Source organism: Acromyrmex echinatior, chromosome 3 (genome assembly GCF_024713525.1).
Source record: "Acromyrmex echinatior isolate Ae372 chromosome 3, ASM2471352v2, whole genome shotgun sequence".
In the NCBI taxonomy this organism is placed as follows: Eukaryota; Metazoa; Arthropoda; class Insecta; order Hymenoptera; family Formicidae; genus Acromyrmex; species Acromyrmex echinatior.
Window position 1 is genome coordinate 6,799,491 of NC_141854.1, and position 14,423 is coordinate 6,813,913.

Consider the following 14,423-nt stretch of genomic DNA (forward strand, 5'->3'; position numbering starts at 1 on the left):
AATGAATTCTTGTTTTGAATACATATTAATGAGTTTTTCTCAAATTAATATTATTTATTAAAGATAACTGTTACTAAAAAAAAGAAAATAAAAAATTATCACTTTTCTTATCAATAGAATATTTTTTGTGTGCACGTATGAACATTTTCGTTTAAAATAACCGATACTGTCTGGAAAATAAATCTTTCTTCCCGGGACACCCTGTATATGTATATGTGTATGTGTATATATATATATATATATATATATATATATATATATATATATGTATACATTATATATATAAATTTTTATTGTGCAATGGCATAGTTGTGTAAGAGAGATGGCGCCGTAGTATACCGCGCGCGAGTGCGATGCAACCGGCGTCGCGACGCACTCGCGTCCAACTATCTCAGACCGATCGGAGTCGCGTCGCATCGTAGACGCGCGTATCGGCTGCGGCGTCGAATCCTACACGGTTCAACGCGTTTTTCATGCATGCAGATGAAGTGCATACACGGCGAGCGCGTCATCGCTGTATTTACGTGCCGTGACAGTTCCTCGTATGGGAAAATTGACAGTGAAATCTCGTAAATCGCTGCGATTGCTCGGTGGTCGCCACGGGCGTCGACATATTGCGCGTGTTGTGTTTCAGACGAAGTTCTCGACAGTTCGTGTACGTTTTTTCCCCCTGATGCATCTCGTCTCATCCCGTGCGAGAAATTAACAGTTTAAGAGGAATCGCGCATCATTTCAACAACGACGTATGTGTTCGTTCGCGTTCGTTCACGCCGGTTCGTACTCCATGTGCGACGTAGTTGCGTGGTATCGCCGCTTCCACCCTCGCAAATGCGACCGGGGGTGCGCGATGGAATCGACGCTCAACAGTCGGCACGTCTCTTCGCAGCTGTCACGGTAAGTAATCGCACGACTTTACGGTGTTGCGGAGAAGTTGAGGAAATATAAATTGAAACGTTCGCTTAGACTTGTGTCGCTTTCACTCGCCGAGAACGCTAGTCTTGTATATAAACCTGTAACGCTAGATTAAATTCCTTCCGTAAACGAAAATGTCTTTTATATTTCCCATGTTATACTTGAATTTTGTTAAAAACTCAAATACTATATGTTTATGTTTTTATACTATTCACGCATATATTTTCAAGTTTATTATTCATATATTACGACAAAAAAAAGCAGGTTTTTAAATTTTAGATCTAGGTTAACTGATGGATGCTGGACGATACTTCGTTCCATGTATATTTTTAAATTATTATTAAAAAATTTTTAATTTGATTAGCGTAACATATGAGTAATAAATTTGAAAATGGACCTACAATATGAAAATATGAATATATAGTATTTGAATTATTAACAAAATTAAAATATATCATGAATATAAAAAAGACATTTTCGGCCATAGGAAAGATTTTCTGCTTAAATTTTATTGTAAATGTTGTATAATTTGCCTTCATGCTTTCGAATCACGATTATTATTTGATCTTAAAACGTAATTAAAGTATCTGATTTTTTTTTAAGATAACTTTCGACAAATAAAAACATTGAACGTTTAAAAAATATATTACATATTTAAGTTGAAAATATTAAAATCAATCTCTAACTATAATTGAAAAATAATCATATTTGTAAAATCTACGTTATGTAGATTATTTTAAATAAAAAAAATACGTAAGTATTTTATAATAAATTACTTTAAATAAAAAAATACTTAAGTATTTTATAGTAAATTATTAATTACTTTAATTATTTATGATAATAAATGATGTCACATGAATAGATCGCTTTATGTTTTATAAGTTGTAAGTTTGATATTTTCTGGAATTATTTTTTGAGTAACAGAAAATATTATTTTTTCGATTTGAAATTTGTAATATACTACACATGTTGCGAATATATGTGTATTGCAACAAAGTGTTTTTTTAATTTTACTTATTACATCTCATTATTTTATTATTAATTTATTATTAAAATTGTTAGCAATTACAAATTGGTTGTGTTTCGACAGAGAAAGCAGTTCTACAATTGTTTAATAAAATTCTTCAATATGATTATTCTTAGTTTCTCACTCGATCTAAATGTATAAATCAATCATATTAATATAATCAGTTACAAGGTTGTTTTCTCTGCTAAACGCAACAATTGTTAAAGAATCATTATTTTTTTCTGCTTTGCGGTTTCAAAATGTCAAGTTAGTTGCTTTAAAGCTAAGTTTTCTTTTGTAAAAAAAGAAGAGCTAGGTAATAAATAAATTTTTACACAAGAACCTTTGCATGTAGCTCTGACGATGAATACAATGATGACTCGCGTATGAACGAGTAAACAAACATCGCTTCGACGTCGGTCGATCGTATTGGAGCGCGTTAAAAGATGTGGGCGCGAAAAGAACGACGGGATGACGAAAATGGCGGGTGATGAAACAGCTGTTTTAACGCGCGCCGCGCCATCTGGTGGGGCGCGCGCGCGATATGGCACGCTAAGGCAACGAAGAGAACAACGGCGGCAGCGACGACGACGACGACGGCGGCGGCCGCGACGAGCGGACGATAGTGAGACGTATACAAGTTCGTGTCCGCAGTTCGGGTCCGCAGTGGTCGACGGCGACGGTTGAAACGGTAACATGGCTGCTGGTTGTTGCGGTACGAAAAAGCAGAAGCTCAACAACAATTCCGCGGGCGTACCATGCAACGGCACAGCGGTGCTGTCGAATGGCACGCGTATACGTAATACGCCGATCGTGCAGCCCGAGATGGGTTTCTACTGCTTCGACGTCCTCTACTGCCAACTGCACCAACTCGACCCACCAAAACCGCCCAACTTCAGCAACGAAGCATTGTGAGTTTAGATCCACCTACTGAGCTAGTCACCTCAGCGTCCAACGTATCCCTTCCTCCCTGTCCCGACTATGCGTCGCGTGCCACATCTCTCTGTCTCTCTCTCTCTCTCTCTCTTTTCCCTCTTCCCTCTCCCCCCTCTCACGCTCGTACCTTTCCCATGCGCGCCTTCGTTGCCCCGCCTCCCCAGGTCTCTCTTGCCCATTCTGCATCGTGGCATCTTTTTTTTTCCTTTTCGTGGCTGTCCTTTTTCTTCCTCCACCCACGCCAGTGCATCTCTTTGTTGAAACCATCGCTGTGCTTTTGTGTCTTTAACCATCGCAGAATAAAGAGCAGGGGAGGGGGTGAAAGCGAAATGCAAAGAAACGTCTCTTGAAGGATGCATTTTATTTTTTTGCAATTTTTTACTTTGCCTGGCTCATGCTACTGACCTTCCGTCGAGGTTATACCAGATACCAGCATTGTTTTGCTTCTGAATAATTTACTGAAATGTAAACATTTTTTGTTTCTCTTTACTTTCTCAGTTAGTCCCTTAGATTTTAGATCTTAGAGATAGAGATTTGTACCATGATTCATCATATATTTCTACTACTTTACTCTGTTTTATTCCTTTGGTTTAGGAGAGATTATTATTGATCACACTAGCATACATTTTGTTATAATGATGTTTACACAAACTGTTTATATAGAGATAATAATATAATCATTGTTTATATATATATAAATATTGATCAAGAAGCAAAAAGTTATTTAGCAGTTTTGTACTTGTGTAACTAAAATTATTGAGAATTTAATTTAATAGTACATGTTTTTTCATAACAGAGAATTAATGTTCTGTGAATTAAGTTTCGAAGTCCTGTGATTTTATTTTGTCATTAACACATTTTCTTTCATGCCTTTCTAGTCCCCTGTTTGTAACATGGACTATTGGAAAGGATATGCGACTACGCGGTTGTATTGGTACATTCAATGCCATGCATTTACATGCAGGACTTAGGGAATATGCTACTACTAGGTAACTATATATATTCTAGCTGGATAGTTCCACCTTTCGATAAACTTCAACACAGTTTTATTCTTTTATGCTCTTTTGTTCATCCAGTAGGTAAATTACATAGTTTATCCAAAGATAGAACAAATAAATTGGCTAGACTAGAATTTTGGATTATACTTTCAAACAAGCAATTGTGTTTCACAGTGCTTTCAAGGATTCGCGGTTTAATCCTATAACACGAGAGGAACTTCCACGCTTACATGTAAGCGTTTCTATACTGCGGCATTTTGAAGACGGCGTGGACTACTTAGATTGGGAGATAGGAGTCCATGGGATTCGCATAGAGTTCCATAATGAAAAAGGCAACAAGAGAACTGCTACTTACTTACCTGATGTTGCGACTGAACAAGGTTTGTGTGAATTATTGCGTGTGCTATGGAACTATTCTTATTATAATCATCATATTTTTTAAGTATGCTTTTGTCTCCACTAAATTGACACTTTTTTTAGGTTGGGACCAGATACAAACTATAGACTCGCTATTACATAAGGGTGGTTACAAAGGCTTAGTTACACCAGATATTAGACGCAGTGTAAAACTGACGCGATACCAGAGCGAGAAGATTACTGTAAGCTATCAAGACTACATGACACATTGGCATAACCGGCGATGCTAGCAGCTGGCTTGGGGTCCTATCCAAGGGCCCCTACCTTGCCAAACGCCCGGCACATTTTGTTATAAAAATATTTCAGATACAGTTAACGCATCTTACTCACAATACAGTACCACTCAATATAATTCTTTCATGGCCAATCAACAGCATACGTTAGTTATGGTTCAGCCGAATCACCCCACATTTATACATACACTTCCGCTGCCACCAATTCCTCCGGTTGTGGTACCTATGCAAAACTATCCGCCATTCTGATGAAATTGTGCATACTGCATCCTTCAGTACGCTATATCGTTATTCCTTACAAACTTTTGTAATGCAAAGAAATGAATTAAATGCTTAAACGAATATAACTGAAGGTGGCTGTTATGTATCATCGTCTGTTGCTTGAATTGATTATACATTTTGATTGTTTATTGCAGCATTTATTGTCTCTTTTTCTTTCATTGTTAGCTATTCTTATGCGATTTATTCGTCTGTGAAAAAAAATGCGAAAATATAATCTTCAGTATGGTGGCAATGTTCTTCCAAAATATTTGTTGTAAGCATAAATAATATTGTCGGCATAAGAAACATTTGTATATGGTAGATTCTTGTTCTCAAGATTGTACAATTTTATGATTGTTAAATTTGAACTGAAAACGAAAATCTATTTGCAAGCAACAATGTAAGTTCAGTTTGCTGTCGAATATATGACTAGCCATTGATTGTTATAATGTAAATACTATACAATTGTAGCTTTGCCATTATGCCATCATGCTAGAACATTAGATATTCATATTAGATTTGTGACGAGTAACAAAAAATTTCCGAATACATAATACTATTTATAATTAATTGTGACTATATTAGTCCATTCATTCTATAATGTACAAATTTATCATAGTCGCCTGTTTACATTACAGATTTAAATTATCAGCAAATACTTGTGAGCACAATGAAATACTTTGATTTTTTTTAATAATTAAGGAAAAATATTTAATTGGAATATTCTGTAAAACATATAGATGCACTATTATGTAGAACGCATAAAAGTTATTTTCTTTCTAAGATCTAATGTAATCGTTAATTATTCATATTTGCGTAATATTTGACGCAATAACACTACTATAACATCTGAACAAAATTTCTTTGCATCAATGGTATAAATTTTTCTTTTAGGATGGGATCATGGAGTCTTGCACAATGCATAATGCAAAAAATGAACCAATCAAAATCTTTCATTTTCTTCTTTAATCAATAATGAAATAAAAGATTCTCATTGATTTTCTTATGCATTATACTAAAATCTGTGCTACCTTTATGTGCTTTCTACAATAAGTCATTAGCTAAACTTTAAGTATTGAGATAAGAAATTGACCAATCACAGTCGAATGTGAGGAGAATAATCGGCTGTGATTAGTCAATTTCTTATGGCTTAAAACTTAATAAACTTAAATTGTGGCTTATTTTGTAGAAAACCCATTATTGTTATTAAATGCTGTCTTACTTTATAGACACTTACTGCTTTCTTTATAGACATTGATTTTTTTTATCTATTTTTATTAACATATGTGGACAAGAAACATAAAAATGACATGTAGATATGTCATATAAATTTTTAATGTTACATATTTATACCATTCCTACAATGAAGTTTTAAATGTTTTGATTATAGTCCAAAGTTTTATTACAGCAAAGGGATCGTTATACTAACAATAATTTAATTTCTAAAAATTATGTCTAATTTTAAAAACTTTTATTATGATTTGCTTTAATCTATATCGGTAGATAACTTTAGAATGGGACCTCTACTGTAAATAAGCAATGGACTACATCACTACATCACTAACAAAAAATAGATATAGATATATAATATATAGGTGTAAGACATTAAAACAAAAATGACGATCTCATTGTGATGTTGATTGCTGTGCAAATCATGGTAATGACTCATTCATTATAATGACATTCAACTAAAATCTTTTCCAACTTAAAAGTAGTAATATGGAAAAGAGCAAAAATACAGTTGTATGTACTACTATAGATGCAATTGAATTACGGCTAACGTGCATTTCGTGAAATGGCACAGAAAATGAAAATCTGTCAGTGTATGTACCTTAAATGCGTATGTTAAACAGCATTGTCACATATAAATAGAAGAGAGAGAAAGTTCAGGCATATTTTATATTAAACTGTCTTGCTTCTTAGATTCCACGGCTATATGATAGCTGATTTCATTCACTGCCAACATAACCATTGTTGTAGGTATTATACAAATCCTACTCCTACCGAAAGAATAAACGGATCATATTGTTGTACTTTGGTTGAATTGATGCGTCTGCATCTGGTGTTATCTTTTATATATTCTTATCGCATACACATAGTTCCTGGGATCTCCTTGCTACTCGGGCCCCTGTATGACGTCCAGTAAACTGCCAGTAATATACTTAATTCTAGAGTAGTTGGCAAATCAAAACTGTGGTCACCTGTGCCCAATTTGACTTTAGAAACCAAATCATATGAAGAGATTTCTTTTTTTTTCTAATTAAAATATGTAGAAAAATGTATAATATAGGCATATAAAATAAGAATACTTCATTTTCGTTTGTATAAGCTGGGATAGAAATTCAAGAAGTTCCCAAATTTAATTATATGACGTTGAAATAGTTCGTTTAACATAATAAAAGAATAAGCGTAATTTGACCTCGGTCGTAATTCCCATCTATTAAATATTGGAAGTCTGTGTAAAATACTTCTAGATTTTTTCACGATGAAATATGTATCTAATCGGAGTAATTGAAAATATCGAATTTGCTATTTTACTTGAGCCTATAAGTAAATTCGTATTATATTTAATATTAATATAAAATAATACATACGTTTGACTCGATATTAAGTAAGTTAAACTTTATATTAAATAAGTGAATCAACATTATATGGAAAAATTCTCTTAAATCAGAAAAGTCGTATGTATTATCAACATTTAAAGCAGCGATCTTTTTAAACAGTTGAAAAGCGTTTATTATTGTAACAAATCATATGGTGCCTAGACATTGAATTAATTTTGAGAAAAGGAATAGATATGTACGAGACGCATAGTGAATATCAGTGAATGATTATAACTAGACATCTTATAATATTATGTCAATGATGAAATAAAAATACATTTTATATTCTACAAAATACATTTTATATTCTTCTGTTGTCCTTATAATATTATTAAATATTGATCTAATATAGAATGGACTAAAAATATCATATATTTTTTCAATTTTATATGTATATATATTTTACTACAATTATATATACAATATCTCTCGTACTATAATACAATAATATTATAAAATTCAAAGAATGTTATTTTTAAATTTCTGCTCTTTTTCTTCTTCTATTAAATACTGCATATCTAACATTCGAAGGTAAGATTTGATTTCTGAATATGTTATAAAACCAGCTACTAACGCATGAAAAGTGAACATCATTGCAATCTTGGGAAATATTGGCTGATAGATTGTTAGGACGCGTCTAAATATTCCTCTTATGTCAGTTATGTGTGGCACATTATATATTCCACTGCCAGCAGCAATCTGTGATTCGTATAAGATGTAATAAAACTAATCAAAAGAATATCAATATCGAAAAACAGTAATAGAGAGCAAAATTTTGTCACTTACTGAGAAGTTTGCAAACGGTACAAGTATCAGTGGCAAAAACACTCCGCTACAAGTTTGCATCAAAGCAGACTTGGATTCCATGCATAGAGGACATGATATCTCTAATAATAATAGCTTATTCATGATCAACTGAAAGATATATAATATTTTGTATTATCAAACTCCTTGCTCGGATAGCTGGTTCAACCCATGCAACATACTTTATTCAAGAGACATCCTGAAAATGTCATAATAAGAAATTCATAATAGAGGTCTAGATGCATCAGAGTAATGTAAAGGCATGTATTGAGAAACCTAATAACCATATTAAAAATTTACTAAGCTTATTTAGGTTATCTAGGTTTATTCACTTAGCCTTGTATTGAGCTTACTTATTCTGTAAAGAAAAATGAATTGAAATGAATTTAGATTTTTGAAAGTATGTTTGCGAACATTGAAATAAATCCTTTTTAATTCCAATGCATTTTTATTTATTTATAAGATTTGCATAAAGCATATTTCTATGCCTTTAAATAAAACAAAATTTCAGTTCTTTAAATGCATCATGAATACTGCTCAATTTAAAACCTTGAATAGGAAATACAATTTTTCAATCCAATTATATCTATAGAAAAAAAAATTTTTCTATCCAATTAAATATAAAAAAAGTAAAAATAAACCAAGCATTTGGATGGATTGAAACGAACTAAAATCTCAATTCATTTTAATCCATTCTCGCTTACTAGATATTATTTATTATTTACTTATGGGACAATAGACTAAGTCCAAAATAGTGGTCAAAATAGCCAATGAGAAAAGTTATTAGCATTTGGCTCAGATAAAAGAATTGCACTACTTTGATACATCCAGAGCTATAGAGAGAGGACATAGGGATGTCTTCTAGATGTCTTTAAAGCGTCCTTTGGACATCATACTGTATAGGAATTTAATCGGTTTTTCCGTCAATACCTCCGTATGGACTACACCTGTCACTGCAGCTGGCGATACTGCGAGACCTAATACTGTAAGTAATGTCCCATAATTTCGGATCTTCATCCTCGCTCTAAATCGGTGATTCAAATAAAGACTAGTGATCACCGTCGTGCTGATCAGAATACCGCGTCCAACTATTAATGGCCATCTAGATTAAAGGATTTATTGTTTTATCAGGTGAAGAAAATTTTTTTTGTATAATTCTTGTGCCCACACTAACGGGTTTGAACCATAAAACAAATCGTCTAAAGTGTTATTGAGAGAAAAATGTGGCTTTTTAATAGAGAATAATGTAATGGGGTTATGTACACATCACTCCATGGTTTCCAACTTCTGATAATATGATATTGTTTCGCTATACGATCGCGTTTCGTGACAAAGGAAGGAATTTTTGATTCATCCTGCTGTGCATTGCGGATTATAATTCGTTGTGGCCGTGATATATCACCCATTTTTTATATGAGCTTCGTGAATTCATACAAAACACGTGCTCACACACCAAGTTACAACTTAACAACACAACTTAACAATTGCAACTCACAACGTGCTTTTGACAGTGTTGCCAGATCCCACGCGAATGCTACACGCATGCGACCAATCAAAATTGTCAAAGTGTGACATCACAGATAAGTGATAAATTTAAAACTGTTATTTCCAAACAGCATCTTATGTTAGCAGTATGCTCGTCAAATATATTATTTTGATTTCAAGTTTACAGGAAAAATTTGTTTTAGAATAATATTTTACAAACTAATAAATATCTTGTAACTTAACTAATAAATATTCTGTACTTTCCTTTCGATGGCAATATGAAATATGATGCATCGAAGGTGTTGGGAACATATAGCTAAACACGAGCAAAATTATATATAGTTTACTTCTTTACATTTATATAATACATTTACAAGAAATAGAAAATAGAGACTTTAATGTCTATTATACATAGGATACGACGAGCGATATCTAATAAGAACTCTGTTTTTGTATCATCACATGCAAAAAAGTATTACGATTCAAAACCGACATGTAATGTAAGAAATTTATTTGTTAATATAAAAAGTAACGACTCATTACATTTTGAATGATGGTAACAATAACGAATTACTTTTGCAAATCAATAACAAGTAATCAGAGGCGGTGAAATACGGTAAGCGAGTTCGACATGGGGGGGGGAGGGACGCCACGTTTTAGAAGCACCTAAGGGACTCTGTATGTAATTATGTATTGTGGAATACACAGTTTCTAATAGATTGAAATTCTTATTTTCAATTCTCTGTTCCCTATTCCTTTTATTGTGCGGAGCCCCTAACACCGCGTACCTACAATATATTGTACTGAATAAAGAGTGAAATAATTTTTTTCAATAAATTGCGAAATACATAAAAGTCTTGAACTATGCAGCATTATAAAGCAAATAGTTATGATTCGTTTTTATGCATTCCTCAAAAAAAAATATTTTAGTAACATCAAGTGTATGTCAATATATATATATGTATGTATATATATATATATATATATATATATATATATATATATATATATATACTTTCGATATTTTCTTCTTTTTTCTCAACGTTCTTCTTTTCTTTCTTTCTTTATATAATATCTGTCATTTTTTTTTAAATAATTGTTCCACGAGATTCGGGTAGAGATATACGCGTCGATGAATAATCGAATGTAACTTTATTTTTGTTTTGTTTAATTTTTCAAATTGAAAAATTAAATCCCATACAGCACAAAAAGATTGCAGAAACATTGCAGAATGATTTCATTGAAACATTGCAATATTGCATGGTAGTTGCGAAACATTGCTAAATCATTGTTGCAAAATTCCAACAATGTTAAGATGTCTTTTTATTATATTGCAACAAAATGTTCCAACAATATTGCAATGTAATGTATTTGGATAAATTTTTTACGAAGTCTAAAATGAAAACTATTTCTATACATATATTTCACTAACTTTAATTTTTCTACAAATCGCATTTCTAGTGATATGTGCTTTCCAAAAGTAATTTTTTATGATAAAACCATAAAATATTCCAATAAATACAGTATTAATTCTGAATAAATTTATTCGTAAGTATGGAATGCTATACATATAGTATTCACATACATTTAATAAATTGATACATATGCATCTATAGATATATAGTAATTAATAAAATTACACACAATATAATATTCAAATATAATATTCAAAATATATATGATTTTTATAAGCATAGAATATTTTAATTTATCATTCAGTTATATTTATAAAAATAATTATACGTTTTTTAAAAAATACATGTTTATATAAAATAATTTGAAATAATTTTAAAATAATCCTTTTGTTCTAATTATCATTTCTAAATTATTAAAATGAAACTACTGAAGAATAAATTTAAAAGGACACAGATGTTAATATAATATAAAAAATAATATTTTTTAAGGTTGCTCTGCCGGTGCCTGATACCTCTCCCAGGTCTCCTTCTCCTCTCAGAATAAGGTTGACATCCTCTCGCACAGGACACTCGCGTAAAACACTCGCGAATAAAACTATAATCGCACGCGGACTATAACTTGAGTCCGATTACTTGAACGGCACTCTCGAACAAACGACGCGACGAACCGGCTACGGTTCGTTCATTTTCAAATAAATCGGCGACGAGGGTACGTTAGCTTCCCCCCCTTGGATTTTTACACGAAGAGAACGATTTTCCTTAATATCTAAAAATTTATCTAGATTTATCATTCAGATCCGAAAGTTTTTAGATTTGAGAAAAATTCTTTTCGTATAAATATCCTCTGGGTACTGAGCCCTCCCACCACGTCAAGGTGTACCCGTGAGAGGAAAGATAATCTGAAAAATGTAATAGCTATTATCTATACTACTATGCAATTTTTACAAACGAATATCAAACAGTCTGCAATTCATTATCATTGCGAAATAAATTTAGAGCAGTTAAAAGAATTGAATCTTTTATTTATAGATGATGTCTGTAAGATATGATTAAAGTCAATAAAATGGGCTATTTAATAAAAAAGAGAAATATTTCTTTTATTATATCGATAATAATAGTTTCAAAGAATTACGTTTAATTTTTAAACGGAGTATAACGGAAGGTGCACAAAAACAAAAAAATAAAAATTATTAAATTATTAAACTATATTAATTCTGAAAGCAGGAATTGCGTTATTTATTATGAGAGTATTATTCATATTAATGTTTTATGACTCGTGTGACCGTTCGTATAGACAAATGCGGCCGTGTCGCGTGCCGCTCTTCTTCACATTTTTTTTTTGAAACATATAATAATCGCAACAAATAACATATAAAAATGCTAGATATATAATAAGAAATGTTGTATTTTATGAATGTTCACGTAATACGATTACTAGAATGATTAATTATTCATAAGGTACAATGTTTCGTATTATATTTAGTATTCTTCGCGATAATATTTTAAAAAGTAATGTGAAAGAACCGCACGCGACACGACTACCTATTTCTAAGAATTTCAGTAAGGGACAGCGCAGTAATTACGCGTAAACGTAAACATGACGCGCCGCTCAGTGCCACCCCGTACCATTCTCAACACAAGGTCGCACCAACCGTCTAACTGCCGAAATAAAACGAATATTACGAATAAGTAAAATAATATATTCTTCCCATTTTTAATGTTCTTCGATTAATAAAACGATTATTTCTAGTTTTAGCGGCGCGAGTCGTTTAATGTGATATCATAATTATATTGCGATATACCGAGGAACATATTTGAAGTTTATTTTATAATTTTAAATATCAATTTTTCGTATCAATTACAATGCTGACAAAAGGCAAGAAGTAAAAAGAGATTCTTATTAGCGTGGTCTTTCTTACATCATTGCTCACGTGAAATAATTTTGACATCCCAATATTACATCTCAATTTTGATTACTCTTTTCTGTGATGTAATTAAATAAAGATTAATAATATGTCATCCTTTTTTTAAACGAAGATAAATACAAAAATTTATTTTGAATTATAAAACAATTTTGACTAAATAGAATAATAGCATGCATCTAACAACAAGAATCTCATTTTTATTGTTAGTTACCGTACATCCGCGAACGTACGAAATATTTAAAATATTCATGAGCTGCGTATGTGAATAATGAATCTCAGAAATAAAGGGAAAAAGTGCATACAACCTATAATCCTTTTCAATCCTTAATATACTCCTTAGTTTTAGGCAACCTTATGTAATTCGCGTTCGTAGATATTACTATTAATTAATGCGACACGCGGAGCGACTCGAAAACACATACGTCTCCCACCGAGATCGCCTAGCGAATGCCAAAGTGACGATCGACCACCGCGCCGCGCCCCCCTAAGCCTTCGCCTCGCGACCCACCGCTTTTCGTCGCGCGCGACTCCCTTCCCCCCCCCCTACCCGCTTTCGCTCGCGACCAACCGCTTTTCGTCGCGCGCGACCTCCTTCCCCCCCGAGCTTTTCGCCAGATGTTTTTAGATTTCACCTAACTATCGCGTATGAAAAATATTCAACGATTTATTCAATTATATTTTTCATATTTTACATGATTTTGACAAACAGATATCGCCGTACATTTCGCGTTTTGCTTTGTGGCATCTCGGGCACAATCCTATTATTTGCATGATTCTCTTAAACGAATTAGTAATTATTCGCGTGAGATATTTTTAATATTTTCAATAATTCTCAATTTTCATAATTCTTTTTAATGATCCATACTTCAATAAAGATTGATAAAATATTCTATATATGTTCTTTATATAAAGATAAACGCAAAAAATCTTAATAAAATGAAACAATTTGTGCTAAATACAGGTTTGGTTAAAAGTACTAAATATCTTGTTAATCGTTATTTAATTTTTCAGTTAATAAATTAATTTAAGACACTCTACTTTTACTGCAAATTATTCTGTGTTTCAGAAATTCTTTAAACGTACGTATAATAAAATATAAAATAGATTTCGGAAACTTATTTAAAATATTAAATGACTCAGAAATGTAGTTATTTAAAATAATAAATACTAAATTTCTCTTTTAAGTTTTTAATTTAAAATATATACTTTAATTTTCATCGCTTTTACAAGTATGTAAAAATTTATTATTGAACGATTTTTACGTATATTTTGGCAACTTTAAAAAGAATTTGTAAAGTTGTATATTTATAACAAATTCTACATTGTTGTAACTAAATATAGTTAACAAAATGAAAAAAATGTATTTTTTCAAAAATGTATAACTCTGCAACATAAATATTTAAACGAAAAATTTAAACGTTAATGTTT

General features: G+C 31.9%; 2 protein-coding genes across 4 annotated transcripts; one reads left to right on the top strand and one right to left on the bottom strand.

Annotated features, from left to right (window-relative positions):
* The first annotated feature begins 362 nt into the window (after positions 1-362).
* On the top strand, positions 363-5,471 carry LOC105151796 (AMMECR1-like protein). Of its 2 annotated transcripts, XM_011065708.2 has the most exons (5): positions 363-894; positions 2,274-2,829; positions 3,733-3,843; positions 4,027-4,232; positions 4,333-5,471. In XM_011065708.2, the coding sequence occupies exons 2-5, from the start codon at positions 2,615-2,617 to the stop codon at positions 4,497-4,499; spliced, it is 699 nt and encodes a 232-aa protein (XP_011064010.1). In that variant the 5' UTR covers positions 363-894; positions 2,274-2,614; the 3' UTR covers positions 4,500-5,471. The 2 variants fall into 2 exon arrangements, with proteins under 2 accessions (XP_011064010.1, XP_087260312.1); XM_087404186.1 differs by lacking the exon at positions 363-894 and having other exon boundaries at positions 1,784-2,829.
* Positions 5,472-7,644: 2,173 nt separating this feature from the next.
* On the bottom strand, positions 7,645-9,760 carry LOC105151795 (transmembrane protein 126). Of its 2 annotated transcripts, none has more exons than XM_087404187.1 (4): positions 9,666-9,760; positions 9,101-9,272; positions 8,153-8,281; positions 7,645-8,065 (listed from the first exon to the last, which is right to left on the bottom strand). In XM_087404187.1, the coding sequence occupies exons 1-4, from the start codon at positions 9,743-9,745 to the stop codon at positions 7,826-7,828; spliced, it is 621 nt and encodes a 206-aa protein (XP_087260313.1). In that variant the 5' UTR covers positions 9,746-9,760; the 3' UTR covers positions 7,645-7,825. The 2 variants fall into 2 exon arrangements, with proteins under 2 accessions (XP_087260313.1, XP_011064009.1); XM_011065707.2 differs by lacking the exon at positions 9,666-9,760 and adding an exon at positions 9,434-9,659.
* Positions 9,761-14,423: the final 4,663 nt, after the last annotated feature.